The 19,907-nt window shown below is 46.4% G+C and overlaps 1 protein-coding gene across 1 annotated transcript; it reads right to left on the bottom strand.

Moving 5' to 3' along the window:
* Positions 1 to 7,710: 7,710 nt before the first annotated feature.
* PKIG (cAMP-dependent protein kinase inhibitor gamma) lies at positions 7,711 to 10,104 on the bottom strand. The gene is made up of 2 exons (XM_065414950.1): positions 9,957 to 10,104; positions 7,711 to 7,784 (listed from the first exon to the last, which is right to left on the bottom strand). Exons 1-2 carry the CDS (start codon positions 10,102 to 10,104, stop codon positions 7,711 to 7,713), a joined length of 222 nt encoding a protein of 73 aa, XP_065271022.1.
* Between the last annotated feature and the right edge of the window lie 9,803 nt (positions 10,105 to 19,907).

Below are 19,907 nucleotides of genomic sequence, written 5' to 3'. Positions count from 1 at the left end.
TGTTATTTTCTTTGTTGGGCCTGTCTTGTAGGAGGTGACTTCTGGGTACTCGTTTGGCTCTGTCAATCTGTTTTTTCACTTCAGCAGGTGGGTATTGTAGTTTTAAAAATGCTTGATAGAGATCTTGTAGGTGCTTGTCTCTATCTGAGGGATTGGAGCAAATGCGGTTATATCTTAGAGCTTGGCTGTAGACAATGGATCGTGTGGTGTGTCCTGGATGGAAGCTGGAGGCATGTAGGTAAGTGTAGCGGTCAGTAGGTTTCCGGTATAGGGTGGTATTTATGTGACCATCGCTTATTAGCACAGTAGTGTCCAGGAAATGGACCGCTTGTGTGGATTGATCTAGGCTAAGGTTGATGGTGGGATGGAAATTATTGAAATCATGATGGAATTCCTCAAGGGCTTCTTTTCCATGGGTCCAGATGATGAAGATGTCATCAATGTAGCGCAAGTAGAGTAGGGGCGTTAGGGGACGAGAGCTAAGGAAGCGTTGTTCTAAGTCAGCCATAAAAATGTTGGCATACTGTGGGGCCATGCAGGTACCCATAGCAGTGCCGCTGACTTGAAGGTATATATTGTCCCCAAATGTGAAATAGTTGTGGGTAAGGACAAAGTCACAAAGTTCAGCCACCAGGTTAGCTGTGACATTATCGGGGATACTGTTCCTGATAGCTTGTAGTCCATCTTTGTGTGGAATATTGGTGTAGAGGGCTTCTACGTCCATAGTGGCCAGGATGGTGTTTTCTGGAAGATCACCGATGGATTGTAGTTTCCTCAGGAAGTCAGTGGTGTCTCGAAGATAGCTGGGAGTGCTGGTAGCGTAGGGTCTGAGGAGAGAGTCCACATAACCAGACAAGCCTGATGTTAGGGTGCCAATGCCTGAGATGATGGGACATCCAGGATTTCCAGGTTTATGGATCTTGGGTAGCAAATAGAATACCCCTGGTCGAGGTTCTAGGCATGTGTCTGTACAGATTTGTTCCTGTGCTTTGTCAGGGAGTTTTTTTAGCAGATGGTGTAGTTTCTTTAGGTAATCCTCAGTGGGATCAGAGGATAATGGCCTGTAGAATGTGGTGTTAGAGAGCTGTCTAGCAGCCTCTTGGTCATATTCCAATTTATTCATGATGACGACAGCACCTCCTTTGTCAGCCTTTTTGATTATGATGTCAGGGTTGTTTCTGAGGCTGTAGATGGCGTTGTGCTCGGCATGGCTCTACGCAAAAGAATTAATGGACACAAATCTGACATCAGGAATCATAATACTCAAAAACCAGTGGGAGAACACTTTAACCTGTCTGGCCATTCAATGACAGACCTGCGGGTGGCTATCTTACAACAGAAAAACTTCAAAAACAGACTCCAACGAGAGACTGCTGAGCTGGAATTGATATGCAAACTAGATACAATCAATTTAGGATTGAATAAGGACTGGGAATGGCTGAGTCATTACAAACATTGAATCTATCTCCCCTTGTAAGTATTCTCACACTTCTTATCAAACTGTCTGTACTGGGCTATCTTGATTATCACTTCAAAAGTTTTTTTTCACTTACTTAATTGGCCTCTCAGAGTTGGTAAGACAACTCCCACCTGTTCATGCTCTTTGTATGTGTGTATATATATCTCCTCAATATATGTTCCACTCTATATGCATCCGAAGAAGTGGGCTGTAGCCCACGAAAGCTTATGCTCTAATAAATTTGTTAGTCTCTAAGGTGCCACAAGTACTCCTGTTCTTTTTGCGGATACAGACTCACACGGCTGCTACTCTGAAAGGTTTATTTTGTATTGTCAATGGGGACTAAGAACAAGATGGAAAATGCAGCAGTGGTTGCACTTAGGCTTTTTGGTTGCAGAAATACAGTAACTTTTTTTTTTAATTTAGCAATTATTTTGTACTTTTTTTATTTATTAAAAAAAAAATCTGTGTCGCAAGACCTTAAATCTCCAAAATGTCACTGCAGATGAGAGCATATAGCTTGGCTTCAGGACACCAGAGGGTATGTTTGGGGAGTCCAGAGGCCTCCAGAGGTTTGCTGCATGTACATATAAAGTTAGTGCACATGTTTACAATTTCAGGACAAAATTCTCCTCTCAGATTCTCCACTCCAGCATTCTGCACTTCACATGTGAGTCAGACTCCCAGGGGCTGAATTTTGCTCTCACTCTGTTCTGTTTTTTATTTTTATTTTTTTAGATTCTTAAAAATGTGGTTAACTTCTATGTTCATTCTTTCTGCCCTCTTTCTGACATAAGGTAACCTTCAGGCACTATTAGAAGAACTAAATGAATAAACTAATGAGCATACTGTGTATAGTTAAATGTCCCAGCTGCCACAAGTGTTTCAGAAGGTACTTAGCAGAATTCTTGCTGGAAGTCCTGTTTTTAGTATGTTTGAGAATTTACAAAGAAAATATTAACATAATTCCAAAGCCATTCTGCTGCATTATGACACTGTTCTCCTTTTTATGCAAAGAAATGATTGCATGTTTGGTTGACTGTAGGTTTCAGATACTTTTACCTCCGAAGAGTTTGTAAACAGGGCTGAGGAAACTGGGGGGGCAGGGAGTGGGGAGAGCTCCAGTATCACAAGTGGCTGCAAAGACCTGGACCCCAAAGCTACCAACACCAAAAAGTTGCCTTTGATAAAGGGCTACGTTCACCATTCTCCTAGACATTGGAAGACGGCTGGGATTTACTGCTCTGATTTCAGACATCAGCAAGCCAGTGATGGGCTGCTATATTGATTTTTATAAATGAATACAAAATGCTCTTCTCTTAAATACATTGTGCGTATATACACAAATATATAAATGAATTATTTTTTTAAAGCCAATGATAAATTGTCAGTGTTAAGAATGATTCTAACATTGCCACCCACAATCTTTTTTTGTTTGGAAATCTCTCTTCAGAAATAGCTTGTGAGAAACACCTGTTTGCATTCTGGAAACTCTAAGTGAAATGTTGTTCTGGTTTAATAAAATAACTTTATATTTAAAAAAATAATTTTATTTCTAATTTCTGCTTAAAGAGCTAAAGGGAAAGTGTCAAATTCTGCACCATAGTTCTAGCCAAATGTGACCCACATTGTTAGAACCTGGGGGATAATGGGCTCTGCGATTATATTATATATAAAATAGCATGTCACCAAAATATTAAAGATAAAACATCTACCTACTGACCACCATCACTAGCTGCTGTTTTGACAGGACCTACAAAAAAGTAACATGTTGTGAATTCTTCCTTACTGTAGTTCTATGGGTAACTTTTTTGAAATTTCCTCTCACCTCCATATCCCTAGGGCATCTGCAGGCAATCACAAACAGTGGTGGAATCTATGCAGTTATCCTGAGTGCCACAAGACGGGCTCTGGTTGCTTGAAGGGAGTCCCAAAATTCGAGGTGGGATGGATGGAAGCAGAGGTCAGGATGAACCTTGTGACGTTGTGCAGTCTATATGGTTTTATAAAAACTGGATAATAAGTCAATATAATGTAACTGGGATAGTTTTAGAGAAAATATGGTAATAAGTGAATATAACGTAACTGGGATATGCTTCATGCAAAAGGTCTCTTGTAAGGTATCATTACAAAGCTTATAATCTACTGAGTATGATCATCTGATTTGTATAAATGTACCACTCTTGTATCTAAAACTAGAAATATAAAATGTAACTCTGAGGGCCTATTGTAATTATGTAAAGTGTGGGCCATTAATGATGGTTTGGAATCTTGATGACTCCCATTAACCAGGACCATTGTCTGCAGATGGTTGTGTTTACCTGTTAGTCTTCCTGTATATGTGTGTGCTGGCAAGTGGGCAATGAAGTCTTGCAGTGACATGTGATCATGTCACCTGAACTGGAATCCATCTTTAACCTGGTGCTTTTCCAGTGAGGGGGGGTGGAAACCCAGAGGGACAAAGGGTTCCTGCCTTATGCAAAAGATATATAAAGGGGTGGAACAGAACAAAGGGGAGAGAGGAGCCATCATGAAGAATCCCCTAGCTATCACCTGAGGTGGAACAAGAGCTGTACCAGGGGAAAGAATTGTGCCCAGGCCTGGAAGGTGTCCAGTCTGAGAAAAACTTACTGAAGCATCTCTGAGGGTGAGATTATCTGTATTTAGTTTGATTAGACATAGATTTGCGCATTTTATTTTATTTTGCTTGGTGACTTACTTTGTTCTGTCTGTTACTACTTGGAACCACTTAAATCCTACTGTCTGTATTTAATAAAATCACTTTTTATTTAGCAATTTACTCAGAGTATGTATTAATACCTGGGGGAGCAAACAACTGTGCATACCTCTCTATCAGTGTTATAGAGGGCGAACAATTTATGAGTTTGCCCTGCATAAACTTTATGCAGGGTAAAACGGATTTATCTGGGTTTAGACCCCATTGGGAGTTGGGCATCTGAGTGCTAAAGACAAGCACACTATTGTGAGCTGTTTTCAGGTAAAGTTGCAGCTTTGGGACAAGTGATTTAGACCCTGGGTCTGTGTTGGAGTCCTGAGCTGGCAGGGAAAACAAGCAGGGGTAGTCTTTGCACATCGGGTGGCAGCTCCCAAGGGGGTTTCTGTGATCCAACCCGTCACAAACCTATTCTCCCATTTAGCAGAAGTGTAAATTGGGACTAGCGTCACTGAAATCACAGGAGTTACACCATTATAAAATGGATGCATCTTGGATCAGAATCAGGCCCTGGGTGTAGACATGGCAGATGTCATTCAGTAACTTTTAGGCCTGACTTTTTTTTTTTTTTTCTTCCTCATAATGGTACAAATCAGGAGTAACTCCCTCAAAGTCAGTGGAGTTACACTGGTGTGGGAGGAGACTCCTGTTTGAAGTGCAAACGCATCTCTTGTTCAGACATTGCAGGTTCACAACTTCCTCAGCGCTGTCGATATGAGCTGTTCCAATTTCACACATTGTTTCCCCCATTATGCTCAAAGAAAGAGACATGTCACTGCCAGAAGTGACAGTGTTATTACTGGGCACTGGGCTGTGATTTTTCTGGCATGTAGTCCAAAAACAATGTTTTGTTTGGTGTTTTTTTCCCTTCTGAGCTGTGCAGAATTAATCAGAGCTGTGAGGCAAAGCTGAACTTAGAACTGTTCCCTCTGCGGCCAGTTAGATCCTAGTGTCAGCTCACTTTTGGAGGCCTGCTTTTGCAAGGGTCTTCCACCACTATGTGTCCGTGATCAGAGTTTCACTTGCACTTCCCATTGAAGTCAGTGGGAGCTCTGTGGGCCCAGCATCTCTGAAAGCCAGGATGTTACTGAATAATATGATGTGCTTGTTCTTTCAGCATAATTGGTGATGGCAGCTGACATGGGTCTTTTACTCACAGGGGAAACCTGATGCCCCCTGTCTTTCCTGTCCAATTGTAGTTTGCAAACTGCTGATTTTGGCTAAAAACAAAACTTGAAGGCACACTCTATGAGCTGAGAGACCTAAGATTTGCCCATCCCTTGCAGTGCTTGAGCTTATAGATGTGTATTATTCTGTCCTCTGCTCTGCCTGGCTGCTCCCTTCTTGTGAGCATGTGGGAGACTGGGTGAGACATGGATTCTACTCAGCCAGAGCTTTAGAGAACAGGAGACTTGGAGATTTAAAGCCCAACTCTGCTTTTACTGGAGTCACTGTGAATGTGGCCAGTTTGCCGCTGACTTCAATGGGAACAAGAGAAGGCTCTTACATGCCATCTTGGAGCAAAGTTGGCAGCATGATCCAGAGAAGTTGGTTGTTGGATTGTCAAAGAAAAAAAACAACAGATGCAGCTTCTGCCTAGCTGCCAAATCCTTGTTTTCTAGGGGCTTCAGAGCCATAAATGTCTCTATCCTGACTCCACAGCCATCTCATTTCTTGGGCTCCTTGGAGGTTTCCTGCTCTGTCTGGCAGCACGTTCCAACCTCGTTTATGGCCTTGTTTGGTTTGATAAAATTTGAACTCGTAACATTAAGTTCTCCTCTAATTTTCCTGTTGCCAAGAAGGAGATTTTGGTGTTGGGTCACCGTGTGAGAATGTTTCTCTCTCCCTTTCTGCCTCAGCCTAGTCGCATTCTTTACGGCTGCTTTAGTGCTAGTGCCACGGTCTACATAGCGTGGGAGAAATGCCATTGTGGGTTAGTGTGGCCCAGTGATTACAGCTCCTGTTTTGTGGGAAGTGGGGGTTGGGGTGGCGTGGGGGTGCAATGCACTCGTTCCATTCCTGGAGGTGGCATGAGGTCCATTCATTAATCTTTGGGAGACATGAGAGGAAAACACAGCATGGGATTATAGGTGGGCTCCTGTCCTCTTCTGAAGCCCTAATTGGATCCCACTTTCTTTCAAGGTGCACATGGAATTCTGGTCATGCACTCGCTGTGTGTGTTGGGGGGGAGGCTCAGTGCTTCTGAGTGGAAAGGACACCTTACGTCACCAGCAGCATTTTCTCGAGCACCTTGGTCTCTCAGCCAAGTCCTGAGCCAGCCTAATCATGCTGAGCGTATGAGGTTGGACCCTGAAGGAGCTGTGCTCCAAAGTTCAAATTACAATCCTAGAGACAACAAATAACCACTGCCAGGGCAGCTGCTCTCTAGCAAATAGGAGGACATCAGTGTCAAACTAGTGGATTGATTTGCATTTATTGAGCCCGGCTTCCAGTCCACTCTCAGCTGGAAGTTGCTCCAGCACTTGGGAGCATATGAAGCTGGACAGCACTGATGTCATTTGAAATAGCTCCTTGCCCTCTGTTCCCAACACAGATGTGTGATGAGTTTGCGATTCCACATTTCAGGGGATAGAAGGGGGGCAGGGAAGAGACCATTGCACAAAAAAAACCCACTCAACTTTATTATCTGAGAGTTGTGTGTTCTTTATTACAACAAGCTTATAGTTTATCAAACAATTTTTACCATGAAAAATGTCTCTGAAGAGAGAGCGTGTGAAACTTTTCCAGAAAGAAATACCTTGGAGCTGTATGGAAGCTGGAAGAGATTAGTCTGAATTTTGTCAACTGTCAAAACACACAGAAAGCCTCTTCTGCCCTTCTTCCAACAGTATCTTAAAACCCTACAACGCCAATTGGTGCCCATGTTTGTGTGGTGCTGCTGAGCCTGCAGATAGTTTGTCCGTGCACCTGTGAACTTTGGTCCTTTTCTGATTCCCCAAAAGCAGCAGCACAGGTTAATAGTGTTCAATATTAGTGCAGCAGGAACTGCCGTCACCCCTCCCCAGCTGATCCCCATGACTCCAGGTGTCTGTGTAGGCAGCGCTAAATATCCGTTCACCTCTAAGCTGGATACAGAAGGAAGGTGAAGTAAGTGAAGCACCGAAATCTCTAATCTATGGGAACAGGAAATAAATAAATAGTCTAAATGTACAGAGTAAAAAATGTACCTTATACAGTAAAGGCTGAAGTGTATATTTTAAATTTCCTATAGAGGAAAATTGCTACTGAGGCACTTTGACAGTGGGTCATGTGACTACCACCAGTGCAGTGTTCTTCTAAGCTCTCCTAGATGGGAACAGAGTTCCGTGGATGCACTACTCACTGATGAGCTTCCTACAGGTATCTGAACAGAATGGTCGCAGCAGAGGCATTTAAAAGGGAGAATTCATTGTTCTGGTTTGGCTCTCAGTTGTCAGCAAATTTGATGGAACATTCCCATTTAGTGTTTACAGTTCTTTCCTCCTCCCCCCCTTCCCCCCCCTCACTCCTGTGGCACTCATGATGGGGGGGTGCCATCTTGCCCCTCAAGTCTCGCTTCAGGTTCCTTCTCAGAAGCAGCAGCTTGGTTTCCTGTAAACCGAAAGGAAGAAAGAGGGATTAAACTTGCAACTAAGAGAACAAAAGGTTACTCACTTCAGCTGTAACGCCACTGCTTTTAGAGTACGTCTACACTGCAAAAGAAAACCCACAGCAGCAAGTCTCAGAGCCCACATCAACTGACTTGGCGTGAGGGGCTCACCCTACTGAGTTAAAAATAGAAGTGTAGACGTTCCCACTCAGGCTGGAGCTCAGGCACTGAGACTCTCCCCCGCTGGGTTTAGTGGCCCAAGCTAATGCCAGAGCAGGTCCTGGAGAAGTGGATGGAATTTGCAAGCTTCTGGGTTATTTTCAAGGAGAGACTTGGACCAGCGATTTCGAACCACTCCAGGGCTGTCTCTTGCTCCCTAGCTGTTGGTAGAGTAGAAGGAGCTTCAGGCTGTAGGCTCTGATCCAACTGTACTTGCCTCCTGCAGCTTGGGAACTTCACTAGAGAGAATGAGAGTGGTTTTCTACCATGGTTTTCAGTTAAGCATGTTGTTTCCAGAAGCCATTTCGAGAAGAGGGGATGGAGTGCCCCAAAATGTTAGCCTCCCTCTTTCATGATCCAAAATAGCATGATGTATATCTGTCCCCTCTACAGGAGACTGAGGCCCTTCTCCTTTCTAATGAATGAAAAGGAGCATTGATAAGACTTCCACTAAAAGAGAAGCCACGAGTTAGGTTGAAGCTTATACCCCTTCCCTCACTCCCAACCACCACCAGCAAACTACTTCTGCTGTGCTTGTATAGCCAGCTGTTTTATGTACACAGCCATGTACCCAAATTCAAAGGAGTGACCAATAATGACTAAATCTTGATCACACTGAAGTCAGTGGCAAAGCCACCATTGACTTCATTGGGGCCAGATATTGGGCCTAAAACATGGGTTCTCAAACTGGGGGTCGGGACCCCTCAGAGGGTTGCAAGGTTATTATGTGGATGTCGTGAGCTGTCAGCCTCCACCCCAAACCCCACTTTGCATCCAGCATTTATAATGGTGTTAAATTAAAAACACGTTTTTATATATTTATAGGGGGGGGTCGCACTCAGAGGTTTGCTATCTGAAAGGGTTCACCAGTACAAAAGTTTGAGAACCACTGGCCTAAAAGCAGCAGGCTGTATGCTGCTGAATGCAACCTCTAACATGCACCGAACTGCAAAAGGCTATTCTAGAAAGAGGGAGGAGGCTGGGTGCGAAAGTGGGCTTTAGGGGGTTGAGATGACGTAACTGGAATGCTTAGATAGGGCAGTGCTAGAGCAATGATCACTTTCTAAGCGGGGGACATTGCACTTACGAGGTCACACAAGGAAGCAGTGTGAGTTCTTTTGGATGTCTTCTGAAACTCCTGGTAGCTGGCTGCCAATATATTTGCTCTGTGGCTGCTGGATCACATTAGAACCCACTAGTAACATGCTTAAAGGGTAAAAAGTGTTTGAAAACACATTTTTATCCCTGTTACAAATCAACGTTCAGAAGATAAAAATGGAAGGAATGTTAAAAACAAAGTTTACTGTCACCATTTTTGCTGTTTACACAACAGGCAGGTAGACTAATCAGTTTCCCTTTGCTTTGAGTGGGTTTCACTTTTAGGCTCCCTGGCCTTAGTACACCCAGCTGGTCAGCATGTGTGAAAGCAGCAGCAGAAGGGCTGCAATGTTTGGGCTGCAGGGGAAAGATTACATTAAAAAATTCTATTATTAAAAAACATAGAAACACAACTATGGTTTAGGTTTTCAAAGAGCCTATTATTCTAAAGCACAGCGGGGGTGAGTTTGTCCTGCCGGTGCCCTTTGCCATTACATGCCCCGCAGAAGAAACATCAGGGCTTGAACTGGTTTACACAAAGAGCTTTGGCAAGAGCATGTCCGTGTTTTACCCATTACGAATTAGAACCTGAATCACCATCACACTCACTGTAAGGAGCTCACAGCAACAGGAAGTCCAATTTCAGACAAACGTACCCATTAAATAAGAAGGCAGTGACACTAGGCAAGAATGGGCCATTCCTCTTCAATGTGCTTGGGTTTCCCAACTGTGAGCTTTTCAGGGCACACCTGACTCCCTGAATTTGCGTGGAGTTGAATATCTTGGCCTTTCAGGCTAGGCCTAGGGAGCCATGTTTCAGGTGTGCCCATGGCAGTTTCCTCACCTTGCACACTCACCTGCTCCTTCAATGGAGAGCTCGCCTATGTCGCCTGCCAGCTTCCGCATGCTGATGGAGGTTGCGTCTCCTTGGATGTCGTGGATAGCGTTCCTCCGCCCAGTGCGATCACAGGAAATAAAGTCAGTGTACGAGGGCTCAATCTCCATTACTTCGCTTGCATTTCCAAATGCATAGGAATCCCTGTGGGGAAGAGACAGTGCTGAGGTGAGGGGTCCTCAGAGAAACCTCGCTACAGCCTCTTCTGAGCTCCTCAGGTGAAATGATCACATGGAGTTTAACTGCGGCATGAAAAAAAAACAGTTCTGGTTAATTTTGCTTTGGGCCATCTAATACCAGCCACTAGATTTGCAGGAGAACACCCTTTGTTGTGTGAAAGGGCATCTCTAGTAACACTGACCTGTGTCTGGTGAGTGGGGCCAGACAATAAAGATCAGTCTCTTATCAGCACCCCTGTGTGTCTGGCCATTATTACACTCTCTGCAGTTGGAAGCAAAGAAGATGAGGCACTTGACTGTCCCTTTTTAGCCCTCTCCTTTAGGAGTTAACATAATGAGAAATGGCTGCGCCCTTTTCTGCAGAAAAAGCTTTATCTTTGCTGTTTCCAGCTACATTCTTATGAGGATAGTCAGTGGCGGCTGGGGGGAGGGGAGGACCTTCTGCAGTGGGTTGTGCACAGAGATGTCCCTTGGATGAAATTCACTGCAGTGCTGCTGCCCTGCTATCTTCCACACCAGTCTATTTGGAACAGGTCTGGAGTCCCCACCTCCACCACCACCACCTGGCTGCTTCACCCATGGCCCCGTCTGCCCAGCTCCACTTATAGGGCTGAAGTGGTGCAGCAGTCATCATGCTGGGGGTGAATTTCACCTGAAAAACCTGTCTGTGCGCACCACACAACAGAAGACTTGCGACTCGGCTGTGTTTGCTCTGATGGGTATGGAACAGATAGCAGCAAAGAGAAAGTCCTACTAGCATTTGGTCTAATGTCAGAGCAAGGCATGTGAGGACAGCAGGTTTCATCCTGAGTCTGCAGAGGGAATGGAAACTGGTTTGGTTTTAATGACTTGAGCTCCAATGTTACTGAACCCTGTCCCTAACTTTCCTCTGTTCCTAAAAAACATCATGGGATCTTTGATCCTAGGCCAGATTCAGCTCTTGCACTCAGTGGAGTTCTGCGTGTGTATGCCATGGCTGAATTTGGACCCACAAATCGTCAGGGTGTCTGCTTTCTATCTCCTCTGAAAGGCCCTTGGAGCGGGCAGTGCTAGGTCGTTGAGTCCATACTGATCTCAGCTGACATTTGTTTGTCAGTTTCATTTTGAAATGTATATAATGAAGTGTTCATTTAAACTGCTTGGCGATAAGGAATTAAAGGTGTGAAATTCAAACCTTCCATGATCTTTCTGGGACATTTGACTCTGGGGCTTATTTCTGTGCTCAGCTTCTGAGACCTATTTAGAACGGCCAGATCTTCTCAGCCATGTCAATAACTCCATGAGCCAGCTCCTTCTCTGGTGTGGTTTGTATTTAAGTTGCTCCTTTTCATTTGAGTTGACTGTAACTTGCCAGCGTTTGTACAGCACACCCTGTTCAGAGACTTTGTCAGGCTCTGAGACCATGGAAAAAACACACTGTCTTTAAGCACGGAGCTCGCTGTGAAATTCACTTGGAATTCTGCCTTTGCTCTGGGAATCTGGCACTCTTGATTCCTGTTCATGCTTACTAGGCATTTATTTGGTATATCTATGGGCTCAGCCTGAGGGTTTTAAAGGGCTAGAACCCATGAAAAGTCTCCAGAGGAATCCCACAGCCTGAGGGCTAGAACTTTTCATGGGTTCTAGCCCTTTAAAAGCCTCATATAGAGGCAGGTAAGAGACTATTAGTTATTTCTCTCTCTGATTCTGAGCCACTGAAAGCAACGGCTTTAACTTAGCTGACGCTGCAAATGCTGTGAGCGGGGTCCTGATTACCAGTGCCTTGCTGACTTAAGCTAAAATTCAGTTCCTCAGCACCCACCTGTTTCTATGACTTGTGGTTAAATGCCCCTAAGGTGAAGCTCCGTGTGAGGCGGAGAGTGATTTAGTTGCCTCACAGACTCGGCTCAGCACTGAATTTTCGAGCTGCCAAAGATGCCACATTCAGATGGACCCGTGCCAGGAAATGACATCCAGAAAAAGGAACTGCCTCCTGATGCAACTGTTCATTGTTCAGAGTAGCAGCCGTGTTAGTCTGTATCCGCAAAAGGTGCCACAAGTTCTCCTGTTCTTTTTGCTCATTGTTCGTAACTCACTTTTTGGCAGTAGCCATAGACTGAAATCCGTTCATCTCTTGTCTTGTCTATTCTGCGTTCTGGCTCAGAAGGGACCCGGACTGCCATCTCTCAGGGACTGAGCTGAGCTCTGCCTATGCAGAGGCTCCTGCCCAGCCTGCTAGGCAGGGTATCGAGTTCTAAAGCAAACAGGCCACTAGGGGAGCCTTTGGCGGCAGCAGCAGCGGGCTTACTCCTGTCCCTCCTCAGATCTCACCAGCCACAGAAAGGAATTAAACAGAATTTCCTGGGCACGTGAGCCGAAAAGCAGCTGCAACACTCAGGGCTGATGAGTTTAAGGGGACACAGGGCTAAAAACTGACTGCCCCACAAAGGACTTTCACCTTCAGCAGTACAGATATATTCGTCTCTCCAACCCATGTATCCTGCCAGCAGAAAAATACCCATCAGCCATAGAGCTCCCTATTGCTTGTAATAAACAAAGCAGGGCCTGCTGCCATAATGGACAGAGCTGCTCTGAAGGAGCCGCTGAGGGCCAAATTCCCCACTGAAGTAAATGGAGCCCCTCCGATGTACTCTAGGGCTGGGGTTAGCTCTGCCAAGCTCATTCCAAGGGCCCACAGCAGTGACTTTCTCAGCTCTGGAAATGCAAGGCCTATTTCTTCAGTATGATACGGCCCCTTTGTGCCGCTCCACTGACAAAAGGCCTTAAACTCAGCAGCCCTGGCCAGCTGAGAAGGGGAGTGGCCAATGAAAAGGATTGGCAGGAGAGTCTCTCTGCTCTGGCTATTTCCAGGTGCTAGAACCGTCGCTTGGGGCCATAGGTGACCCAACGTGAGTTAGGAGAGCTCTAACGCTGCTCTAAATGACTCCAGGGGCTGAACAAGGAATTGCAGAGCTACCAAGAATGCATAAAAGCCAACTTTTCCTTTCTCTTTGGGTCCTGCCCTGAACACAGGCCAGCCACACCTGAGAGTCAGGCCCATAGAGAAATAAAAATCATTATCAGGTGACCTCAGAAGGCTAAAGTGATGGTTTGTGGGGAGAGTTGGGTAGAGAGCTGGAGAAGAAACTGAGGATAAATGTTAAATACTCCTTCATCCTGAGTTTTAGCTGGATGGCTCAGCCCAACAGCCTCATGGGAAATATTTATAAAACTGGTACGTTTCAGCTGCTGATGTAATTCCGAGTGTTAATGTCGTTTTAGGAAGTGCTGGGGTTGGCTCAGTGGCTGGATGTTGGATTTGAAGAAGGGCCTTTGCACACTTCACAGTGCAATCTGCTTCTCAAAATCCTAGAGTCTGCAAATATTCCAAACAGGAAATGTGAGCTACTGCCCACAGTGCAGCTCAGGAGATTGGGGAGGGCCTCATCCTGGTCACCTGATCAGGAGAAACTCCCACTGGCTTGCATGGAGTCAGGAGTGCAGGACTGATGTCTCGAGGAAGGAGAGATTGAGTGAAGGGAATGAGACCACTCAGACCTTTCCCTGTGAATTTCACAGAAATCATTGCTAATGAAAGTCTCACTTCAGTGATCAGCTCTGGCAGGCAGAGGGACTGGCTGGGAGGGGGACTGTCATATTGCCACAGCTCTTTCCCTTGGCGATTGTCCTGTGTGTCAGGTTAGGGTGTAAGCTCCTCAGGGCAAGAATCTTGTCTCGTTAAAGCACTATGTGCTCTTCTGCTACTCCTTAAATAACAGCCACTGCCCCCGCCCTGGAATATGGCTTATAACGGGAGGTGCAGTGGCTAATCTCATAACCCCAATACGCCTTAGACAAGGAAAACTCCTCTGTGGGAAGATGGCGAGCGGTATGTTTATGGTGGCTTTTATGCTGAAGACTGAAATTCTTCTCCCTTTGCTCCAGCACTGATGCAATGGAAGAGACGCTAGTGTAGACTGGACTTGTGTGTTTTTACGTTCCTGTCATCCCGCCCTGCTCACAGCAGGTCTAGACAACATGCTGGTAAAGCACCAGCAACTGGTCTGCACCACTGGCACTACATCGATGGGGAGCTCTTGTAGCTGAGGCCAAAAGGGCGGCCTCCCCCACCCACCTACAGGGAGAGAAGAAAATAGGATGCTCTTTAACTTACCTCACTTTCTGAACCTCCCCACTGTCACCTTCCTCCAGCCGATGTAGCCTCTGCAACCACTGTTTTCATGCTTCTGGTTATTCTCTACCTCCTGCCTGGTTTCCCCAGTGCCAGCAGCATCACTTTCCCTGCAGTCAGTAGTCGGGAAAGGAAGTTCCTCCTCCGGCTAGAATAAGTTCTAGCCTTTTCCCTAGCATGCTGCCATGATAGCTATCAGTTTGCAGGCCTCACCTATGAAGAGCTTCTACCCTCAACCATGCGAGTGACACTTCCCCAGAAGCCAGTGACTCGCTCATTAGTGCAAAGTGCAAAGCCCTGCTGTCCTGTGCAGCATCGCACAGAAGCCTTGGCAGAGCAACAAGCGCATTAGTAACAGGGTCGGACGGGAGCGGGAGGTCAACACGGGAAAGAAATCACATAATTCAAGAGCTATTCACAAAACTGATTGTCAATTCCTGTCAGGATCCCTCACTTCCTCGCCATTCAGGATTTCCCTGGCTAGCGGCGTTCCCAGGATTCTAACACAGTGCTCCAGGCAAGGAGAGGAAAGGTAACGGGCTGCATTCCTGCTCCCCCGGAGAGGGATCACAGCTGCCACTTTTCTCATCTTTCTTTTCCTTTCTCCTTCCACCTCTTCAACCTCCAGCAGTTGGAGGTGCTGGGAAAGCACGATCAGCTATTGCCCTCGCCCCTAGTCGGAGTATTGGCTTTACATAGTAAAGGCACTGAGTCCAAATGCATTAGACCAATGGTTCTTGGTGAGCACAGAATGGCTACTGTTGCGATGGGGAAGCATCTGTCATTGTTCAAGCAGTGATTGCAGCCCAGGCAAGGATTCTTGAAGGGTTTCCAAGGGCTGTTTTGCCCCCTCTGCAGCAGCTTCACTTCTTTCCTTGGCAGGCAAATTTCTTTTGGCGTAAATTCAACCCTGATCCATATTTGCAGATGAAACCAAAATTGAAGGGGGGAGGGGAAGCAAACACAGGCATCCTGGGCTAACCTGCAAAGTGTCGGGGGGGGGGGGGGGAGGATCTAAGAGCAGTGGGAGAGCAGGCAGGCAGGTAAATACATGGAATGTCCAAAATCTAGGGACAGGATGCAAACAGCCCAATGGAGGGGGGAACCTAATGCAGCACCCCCACAGTGCATTCAAACATTTGCATTTCCATTTGTGTCTTAGCTCTTTCCCAATACAACTTCTTCATGTGCGCATGCCCTATGCAGTAGTTTCTGGAAGGAGAGGCAGGGTTGGCACTGTGGGTGGGACGGGAGGGCTTCACAGAAGGATCTTGATCTCAACAAATTGCCCATGATGTGAGACTAAAGACAAATCTGATCTTAGCATGGACCCTCACTTATTTGCACTGAGGGCTGCATGGCACGTTGTGAATGGGTGGATTCCACAAATCGAGGAGCTGGTGAGAAAAAAGGGCAGGATAATGTAGCATTAGTTGGTTGATGTGCCTGGCAGAATAGTTCTGATTATTTGTGGCAATGCTTCATAATGTACGCTGGAATGTCCTGCCGGTTTGGAAAAGTAACGGGTCAGTGTGTGGAGACTTTGCTCTTGGAGCATTTCTGGGAAAGGGGAAGACACTGTGCAAATCATGGGCAGCGTCGGCTTGGGTTGATGAGGCTCTCCTGAGCTAGATTCCTTGGCCATGCCCTGTCTTGACCAGCAGGTGGCTCACTTGGCTCATTTTCTATTGCATGGCAGGCTTGCTCCTTGGGATTCGACTGGGAATGGCCTATTGGGGAAAGCTTCCAGGAGATCTGTTAAGGCTGTGGGATTCCTCTGGAGACTTTTCATGGGTTCTAGCCCTTTAAAAGCCTCAGGCTGAGCCCCTCTTCATATTGGGAAGCTGTTGCTGTACAGAGAAGCGGGGGGAGCCATGAGACATCTCCTTCATTTTGAGGGGCTGATTTTCAACAGGCAGCATAGTAACTGTGCATGTTGTATCTCTGGGCGGGTGCAGATGAGTGTATAGGTAAATTTCAGTTACTGAAAATGTCTCTTAACGTCTGTTGATCACAAGAAGGAACTGACTTCCCTTCCCTGCCTAGCAGAGATTGGAACCAAAACCAAGGTGGAAAACAACAATGTAGTGACGCTAGAGAAACCCAAAGAACACTGGGATCTAGTCTCACATCATACCTGACCTTTTACCGTCTGTTTCCAATATTCATTTCAGGTCGAGGGGGAGGAGGGAATTTGTAAATGAGACAGACTCTTGCCAAGAACTCCATGAGGAAGTATGCATGCAGTGTAGCAGTTTATTAAATCCACATCAGTGCATAGAAATCCCTGGGCTTTTGAGAGCGAGAAATATCTCTGACTACCCCAGGAGGGTCACTGCCTGCATCTCTTTCCCCATTTGCTGTTTACAGTAACATATAAACAGCTGATGCACCAGTGTGTCAAAGGGAAGTGTCTGCGCAGAAGACTTTCCAGCGGAAACAGAGCTTCTGGGTAATTTAAGACCAGAGGCCCTGCTCAAAGCGGTCTGGATGATTCTCAGACTAAGCATTCAACACCTCTCACAAACCTCTCCACCTTCCCAGGACAGAGGAGTCCTTCAGTTCAGCTCTGGGGAGATGACGTTATCCAGCAGGGGACATGGGCACATGTGAGAGAGTCTCTCGCCTGAAGAGCTGAGACATTATTTCCTGCTTGTGAATCTGGCTTCATTGCTGACAGCAGAAGCTTTGCAATGGCAGAGAGTTGAGGGGAAGACCTCCACCTTTTCCACTCACCAGCTCTGTGGAGATCATCTTGATTTGACAAACACACGCTCTGGCGTGCGCTTATCACTCATGAAACAACAGAGCTGGAGTAATAATTCCCTGCCTTTACTGACTCGGCCTCTGCATTTTGAGCAGTTTCATTGCTCTGCCTCAGCCAGTGTCACTCCTAAATACAACAGCAGCCTAAGAACCTGCAGCCCCTTAGCCCAAACTCACCTCTTCTTTTGGGCATCCAACTTCTTTGGCTTAGAGAAACTAGCCCTCCGCTATCTCCATGGACGCCAGGCACTCGCATCAGGGCTGAATTTAACCCTATGCACTCTGAAGTCCACTGCTGAAGTGTTTATGTGAATGAAGGGTTAAATGTTCTTGCCCTGTGGTCTATGCCTCTTTTGGTACACAGACCTGGCTGAAATGGGGCAATTTCTGCTAGGTTGATCCACTCTGACCCTCTCTCCTTCTCTGAGTCAGAGTAGCAACTCAGCAGGTAAATCCCTTTCCCCCATACCTTCTTCTGGGGTTGTGGATGGATGAATGACACATCCTCCAAGGACAGTAACTACCAGCGCTTTCCCAAACAAAACAATCCCATGGAGGACAGGGGGGGCTGAGGGGGGGGAGAGTAGTAGAACAAACAAATAATGAATTTTATTAAGATGTAACAGAACGTGCGGGAGATACACCTGGATGTTAGGAGATGGCTAAACTCAGCATAAAGTCTGGGAGCCTGCACAGTAAATGTAAAACCAGCTAACACTCAGAGATGGAACTGAACCAAGACACCGGGTCTAACTCGCCTTCCGGATCCCAGCAATAGAGCTATGCTCAGTGATGGACCTGGTCCTATCAGGCAGCAGATCTTGTCTGCCCCAGCCTGGAGCCACTTTCTGCCCAAGACAAGAGCAGCTAACACCCATGGATGGGTGCTACCTAGGGCTACGTATCAGTCCTCATTGAGGGTTTTCAGACATTCTCCCCACAGTGGTCCAGCATTGTTGCAGCCTCGCTGATGCTAGCACTGGTGGAAGTGCGTCCTGGGTGCTATTCATCCCTGTACAGAGGGCCAAAGTGCAACAGGATGTCTAGGACTGGTGCTGGCCCTCTGCAAAGGGGAAATTTCACCCTTGGGAAGTGTAGAGGAGGCTTTGGAGAATAACTCATCTGCTCCTGGCAGGCACCAGGATGAGCTGTTCAGGAAATCCGCCAATGATGTGGGCTAAGCCTTCCAGGACGGGCTCCCTCCCCATGAGACTGGAAAAGCTGCCTTTTAATGGCTGGGTTTGCACTCCCCTCCCCTGGATCCTGAGGAGAACTGGCTAAGCAGGAATTTTTACAGAGCAATTACCATTCAAACAACCCTGCAGCACTTAGCCTTCACCCCGTGACAGGATGTTTGGCTAGGAGAGGAATCCAGCCTGGTAGTTCTGCAACTTGGACAGAGCTTTGGAAGTTGGGTGAAACCTCACTGAAGCTGGTGGATGTAATGGCTGCCCTTCAATCAGGATAAAAGTAAGAAGCAGCTAAGCTCCTTTTTCAAGTAAGACAGCTGAAACCATAGGGGTCGCCAACATATGCAAAGCTAGGCAGAAACTGAGCTGTGTGGGTAGAGAGTGTATTATCTGATGGAGGTAGATGTGTCTCTGAGCAGAAGTAGACAGAGAAGGCAGCAGGAAAGTCAAGCAGACAGGAAGAGAAGCAGTGGTATTATGGCCCTGAGAAAAAGCCAAGAGGGAGAGCTTTTTGGGTAGAGTGCTGGCTGGAAAGAGACTTAGAACTGTGAACCTCCTGTTTGATCCCTGCTGTGTTTAGGGAAATAGGACTTTGAGGCAATCATAGGACTGGAAGGGACCATGAGAGGTCATCTAGTCCAATCCCTTGCACTCATGGCAGGACTAAGTATTATCTAGACCATTCCTGACAGGTGTTTGTCTAACCTGCTCTTAAAAATCTCCAATGATGGAGATTCCACAACCTCCGTAGGTAATTTATACCAGTGCTTAAACACCCTGACAGTTAGGAAGTTTTTCCTAATGTCCAACCTAAACCTCCCTTGCTGCAATTTAATCCTGTTTATTTACAAAGAGTGTACATAAAGAAATACCTGACTGTCTCTGATTTCTTCTCCTAAAGGCGACAACCTGCAAGACCCTGAATGCTATCTAACCGGTCAGGCCAAAAGAGATGACTGCACACACTAATGTACAGATTCCTCCAGCAAAATCTGGTTTGTACCAATATACACCTTTAAAGTAAAACAGAGGTGTCCACTCTCAGCAAGCCCTTCCCCCCACCCACGTAGACTGCGTTTCATCTCCTTCAGTCGTGTGAGAAGCAAGACTCCACCTTTGGATTTGGACACGCATCCCCCTCAAGGCTCTTCACAACTCCAGCCCTGACTGCCTCCCTGCTTTCGTTTGCAGAAACAGTGTGGTCCAGTGGATTAAGCACAGGCCTAGGAGCTCCCAGTGTGGGTGTGGCTTGCTGTGTGACCTCAGGCAAGTCACTTCCCTTGTGCCTGAGCTTCCCCCTCTATAAATGGGGACATTGCATAGCAGGGGCGTGGGAGGATAAATTAGTTCATATTGATCCCATGCTCTGACAATCTACATTATTATTATTTCACCCTTCACCCCGTCTCGCACCTCTGCGCTCCTCCCAGTTCTCTCAGCCAGCTGCTCCCTTTGCCAAATCCCTCTCTCTGCTTTGCCCCTGCCTCCAGGCTGCCCTGGGTAGCTAAACACACTTCCATTTCCATGAGCCAGCCTTCACCTCCCTCTTCAAATCTCCCTGCTTTCACAAAGCCGCTGTTCCAAACCTTGTGGCCATTGCCTCTGTC

Source organism: Emys orbicularis, chromosome 12 (genome assembly GCF_028017835.1).
Source record: "Emys orbicularis isolate rEmyOrb1 chromosome 12, rEmyOrb1.hap1, whole genome shotgun sequence".
Classification (NCBI taxonomy): domain Eukaryota; kingdom Metazoa; phylum Chordata; order Testudines; family Emydidae; genus Emys; species Emys orbicularis.
Note: the sequence above shows the minus strand (reverse complement) of the source record. Positions and strands in the feature narration are given on the sequence as shown.